At 45.9% G+C, this 6,000-nt stretch overlaps 1 protein-coding gene across 1 annotated transcript in view; it reads right to left on the minus strand.

The window, feature by feature from the left end:
- Nucleotides 1-5,780, minus strand: part of SIK2 (salt inducible kinase 2) — a 119,632-nt gene extending 113,852 nt beyond the window's left edge. The window contains exon 1 of the mRNA XM_060180086.1: nt 5,500-5,780. Within this exon, the coding sequence (XP_060036069.1) occupies nt 5,500-5,634 (135 nt within the window). The 5' untranslated portion in view covers nt 5,635-5,780. The remainder of the gene's footprint in view (nt 1-5,499) is intronic.
- Nucleotides 5,781-6,000: the final 220 nt, after the last annotated feature.

The raw sequence follows: 6,000 nt of genomic DNA on the forward strand, positions 1-6,000 counted from the left end.
TTAGGGATTTGCATTCCAGATTCTCTCAAGGAAAAGTAGATAGCTCAATATCAACATGCCAGTTTCATAAAATAATGTTCAAGACCCCTGTGAATTATCTTTTAGATTCCATAGATTGTGTTTTTTGTAAGCTCTCTAACAAAGCGGTCCAAGAGATATAGCAGTGAGGAAAACTCAATTATCTAGTCAAAAAGCATTTTATAAAGGACTAATGATTGTGGTAGTAGGTAATGATTTTCATTTGCCTATACTTTAGTATTTTAAAGATTTTTTTTTAAATTAATTTTTAAAGGGAGGGAAGGGAGTAGAATGGGTGAAGAGGTATAGCCAGACACTGGAGAACCACTCAGCTCTGGTTAATAATGGTGGCACTGGGGGCTGGGTGGTAGCGCAGTGGGTTAAGCGCACATGGCACAAAGAGCAAGGACCCGTGTAAGGATCCTGGTTCGAGACCCCAGCTCCCCACCAGCAGGGGGGGTCACTTCACAAGCGGTGAAGCAGGCCTGCAGGTGTCTATCTTTCTCTCCTCCTCTCTGTCTCCCCCTCCTCTCTCCATTTCTCTCTGTCCTATCCAACAACAGCAGAACAATGGTAACCAGCAACAACAACCAGAACAAGGGCAACAAAATGGGAAAAATAGCCTCCAGGAGCAGTGGATTTGCAGTGCTGTTATTAAGCCCCAGCAATAACCCTGGAGGCAAAAATGATAATAAAATAATGGTGGCACCAAGTACTGAACCTGGGACTCTGGGGTCTCAAGGTATACAAATCTTATGCTCTGGCACACTGAGCGACCTGCCTAGTCCTCACTTATAAGTATCATGTATTTGACAACAAAAATATATTATTCTTTAGTGTGAAAATAATACCTCTCCTTGTTATTTCCCATACAGGAATTTATACCAACTCCTCTAAAAAATGTTAAATGCAAACACAGAGGCAGGGTGATGTGCACCTAGTTGAGTGCACAAATTACAGTGAGCAAGGACCCAGGTTTGAACCCCTGGTTCCCACCTGCAGGGGGAAAGCTTCATGAGTGGTGAAGCAGTGCTGCAGGAGTCTCTCTGTTTCTCTCCCTCTTTATCTCCTCACTTCCTCTCAATTTCTGGTTGTTTCTATCCAATAAATAAATAAAGACTATTTTAAAAAATGCAAACGGAGCTATATACCCAAAATCGTTCCTTGTAAGTTATGTGTTGTAAGTGAAAACTACGTAGTGTCCAGCAATAAGAAATTTGTTAAGTAAAATAGGTTTTTTTTTTAAAAAAAAGGGCACTATGCAGTTACTAAAAATGCTTTAAAGTTATAAGTAAGCAAAATATTTAGGCTATGATGTTAAGGAAAAAGGGATACAATTTACATAATACCATCTAACCTCATCTAAGAAAGAAATACAATTAAACAAACAAACAAACAAAAACTAGAGCAGCCCAAGAGCAGTGCAGTGAATATAGTGTTAGCCTCTCACATACATCTTTTTAAAAAGACCAGAAAGAAATATGCCATCATGTTATGAATGATTCAGTTTCATTGGCAGAACAATTAAACATACTTCTTCATGACTACAGTCATATATATATATATGTGTATATATATATTCTTTATATATATATATATATATATATGTATTTTTAAGATACACACACACAAACACACACACCCCACATAACCTGGGTCATACAAATGACAAAGCAGCACACTAGCCAAGTGAGCTATTTCACTGGCCCTCTGATTTGATACTGGTTTACAACATTATAACATTTTAGGAGTACAAGTTCACAGCTATATCAGGATGAAGGAACAAAAACCAAAAGCAAAACGAGTCAATTAGTTAGAAAGAACTAGTATAGTATTAATAAAATACAACACTACTCAAGGACATTCATTGCTTAGCAAACTAGCAACCACTACTGCTGAAAATAGTTTTTAACAGTCTAAATGCTATTATTCTTTTCCCATTATGATAATTTTATAAAATTAGCTACTTTAATTCATAAACTACAAACCAATGCTACAAGCTTTTATGAAGTATTATATTAGGAAGCTGAATTCTACCACCACCTGCTTTCCCTTTTGTGTGTTAAATTTACAGAGTTCTCCAACATGAGAATACTGCTTCCGATGGTGATATAAACATTTTTTTTTTTTTTTTGGTCATCTGCAAGGCTTCACTGCTCTGAGCTGACTTTTTCAGATTCACACACAGAGAGCACGCCTGCGCACATGCCACAGCTCAAACCTGGGTCACACACTCGTGGGAAAGCAGGTGCACTATCCACATGAGCTATTCTACCAGCCTGTAAATATTTCTTAAATGAAGTTGAGCCAACTCGTACAGCAAAGTGAAAATCTCTCCTATCTACTTAATTTTTTTTTAAACCTAAAAGGCAAACAATCTTAGATCTCCCAAGCTCTGTAGAAAACACATGGCCACTGCTTTTGGATGGAGAACAAGAGACAAAGAGGAGTCATTTAAAAATAAAAGAGGCCAACTGTTCATCACATAAATGTACAAGTAATAAAATTTGCCTTTGCTTCAAAGATAGGGGATAAAGGATCCGTAAGTTCAATACTATAAAAACTTAACTTGCTATTAAAGTATCATACTATATTAAAAATATAATTAAAAATATAATTGTTATTTTGCCAATGGTACTCCTTATACTGTGCTACCCATAATTACTGTAGTAAGTTCATCAATGAGAACCTAAAATGTTAAACATTTAATGTTTCATTAGCCACTTATTTGTAGCACTTAAAAGAGCTGTCAAGTTTATCAAAGACACAAATATCCAATTAATGAAGATAAACAGCCCTTAAAGAGGGGCCAGGTGGTGGCGTACCTGGTTAAGCACACACATTACAGTGCTCAAGGGCCCAGGTTCAGGCCCCTGGTCCCCACCTGCAGGGGGGGAAGCTTCACAAGATGTGAAGCAGGTGTGCAAGTGTCTGTCTCTGTCTTCCTCTCCCTTCTTGATTTCTCTGTCTCTATCCAATAATAAATACTTTTTTAAATAGCCCTTATTAAGAAATAATTGTATTTGTGTTGCTGCTGAACAATTCTTAATACAGTTGCCATAGAAGTTCACAAAACAACTTCAGGAAACTTAACATCTACAGGAATTATTCTATTTATGAATCACATTTCCCTCACACCTCTCAACTTCAGCACCTTCAATCGCACCAAATTATCAAGACCAACCACTCACCCATTTTAAGTTCACATTATGCTTATTTTTACATTTTAAGGATGCCTTTCTTTTTGTTTATTTTGTTTTAGGAAAAGTACCAGGTACTTTTCCATGAGTCGTACAGGCTAGAAATTTAGCATTTAATATAAGTCATTTTACACACATAATACACAAGCAATTTTGGATCTGAACGCTCCTTCATGATCTGACCTGTGCCTTAAATTACACATAACACTGACCTCACTGTCACAGCCAAATCCATTCCTACTCCACAGTGCCCCCTAGCTCCTAGCCCCTAGCTGAAGAAATAAATGGCAGCTAAAGAAGGAACACTGAACTGTCAACCTCAAGAGCCAGTAGTCACTCACTATCTGGCCCACTTAAGCGGTTCTTAAATACATAACTAATTTGAACTAATAAGTAACGGCTGACTTAATTAAATCTTGCTGATTAAATACAGATGAGAACTGAATAAGAAAAAATATATCACGAACTGATGGGTTTGTAAGCCAGCTGTAACAATATAGTTCAAAAGTTTCAGACGTTCCCTCTAATTAATGTACAATTTGTTAGATTTTCAGACAGTCATTAATCAAGTACTCATAGGAAATACATAAATACTATAAGCGGTTTTTAAATGCAGTTTAAGGGGGAAATGGCATGGCTCTTTAAAACCATATTTCCCCCTTCACTTAAAAAATGCTGGGACCAGATGAAACGATGAGAATATTTAACAATCTCTCTACAGTCACATTATTTATCATCACAAATTCCATCTAAAGTGTCAACACTGGTGGATTTATGAGAGGTAAAATTGGTGATCTTGTCCTGATGTTAAAAAAAATAAAAAGTCAAATCAGGTTTGGTCCGCTTCAAGATCAGCAGAGGAGGGGGGAAAAGGTGAAGATGGCACCACACAAGGGTAGATGCCCCATTCGTTTTGGAAATAAGACTCCTTCAAACAAAGCAAAACTTCTAACAACTATGGCTCCCCCAAATCAGTCCCGTTTTCAAATGCCTTTCACCTTACATATAGCTATTGTGGGAAAAAGTTTAAAATTATTCCAGTCATAATCTAGCCCATTCCTACTATTGCCTGCGTGTGAGTGAGTGTGTGTGTTTGTGTTGAACAGAAGACGATGAGAACAGGGAAGATTAAAAAAAAAACAAACCCAGAAAACTTCAATAGTAACTACAACACGGTAGAGAGTACATCAAAACCACCAAGTTTTTTATTCTAAAGAATGGTTTTATTCCTACCCGTGTCTCTAAAGTATTTAATTTGCACGTCTGAAAATAGAGACCCCGAGGAGAGCAGCTTGAGGCAGGGGGATGGAAAGGGGGAGGGGGCGGGTTAGGTAAGAACTGAGACTTGTGAGAAAATGTGTTCGGTGCATCAGAATGTCTGGGGGGGTTGGTTGGGTGGAGGGGAGGGGGCTGCGGGGTTCACCAGCTGGGAGCTGCAGGCGGCTGGAAAATGAGTAGAGAAGGCAGGATCCGGGGTGCCTTCGGGACCGCGTATCCACTGCCAGGACGCGGACCAGGTGAAGGACCAAGCCCGCAGCAGTGCAAAGGCAGAGCTGACCATCTCAGCTCACTCTATTGTCTCTGGAGTACTGGCTGGAAATGCCTCCCAACACGAGAAGCAAGACAGACCCACACCAAATCGGACACCCCAGTCGGGCCGTGAGGAGGCGAGGTGGAGACGACCAGCATCTTAGATGGACAGCGGTTCTCCGACCACTGGGGGTGGGGTGGGATGGGGGGGTCCCCACCTCCGCGAGGCCGGGGAGGGGCTCGGGGGGACGCGATGCCCCGTCCCGAGAGTCCGGGTGCAGGCGGTCCCCTTCTCCGGGCTCCGCGGCTTCTCCCCCCCGCCGCCCCCCAGCGCAGCCCGGGAGCCCCGAGACTTCCCCTCCCACCCAACCCCCAGCCGAAAGCAGGGAAGACGCGGAACTTGGGCTCCGGAGCGGAGGCCACAGAGCAGGTCACGGCCCGGGTGGGAGGCTCCGGGCGAAATTCCGTGCGGCGGCCGGGGGCGGCGCAGGGGGGAAGCGGGAGCCCCCCGGCCGGCCGGGTGTGTGAGCCAGAGACCCAACTCGGTGCGGGCGGCCGGGCCCCGAACCCTCCGCGCCTGCACCTCCCGGGAACTCAGGGTCCCAGGCCCTCGCGCGCGCCTCCGCCGTGACCCCCCCACCCTCCGGCCTCGCGGGGCTGCCCGGACCCCGCTGCAGCCCGGCCCCCCGCGGTCACCGGCTCCTCTCCCGCACCCTCGCCGCGGACGCTCCCGCCGATCCCCGGGCCGCACCTCCGTCTTGGTGATCCGGTGCCGCCCCAGCTTCACCACGGCGAAGTTGCCCTTGCCCAGCGTGCCCTCGATGTCGTAGAACCCCACCCGGACCGGCCCGCGCTGCAAGTGCCTCGGGCCATCCGCCATGACCATGCTGGGCCCCGCTGCTAGACACGGCGGACTGGAGCGCGGGCTGGCGGGCGGGCTGGCGAGCGGCGGGCGGCTCTGCTCGGCTCAGCTCCGGCGACGGCGCTCCGCTCGCTCCTGCGCTCCAGTCCCTCCCGCTCCGCAGGGCCCAGCCAGGCGCGCGCCGCCGCTGACGTGCACCGACGTCAGGAGGCCGGGGCAGGGGGCGGGGGCGGGCCTCGATTGGTCGCCATGGCGACCGGAGCCCCGCGGACGTCGGCGGCGCGGGGGGTGGTGTAGGCTGAGGAGGTGGGAGGGGCCTGGACGGCGCGTTCCTTCCGGGCTCCAGCGGCGCCCTTAGCGCTCCCCGCCGCCTCGCGGCTGCCAGAGGCA

This window comes from Erinaceus europaeus, chromosome 20 (assembly GCF_950295315.1).
Source record: "Erinaceus europaeus chromosome 20, mEriEur2.1, whole genome shotgun sequence".
Classification (NCBI taxonomy): domain Eukaryota; kingdom Metazoa; phylum Chordata; class Mammalia; order Eulipotyphla; family Erinaceidae; genus Erinaceus; species Erinaceus europaeus.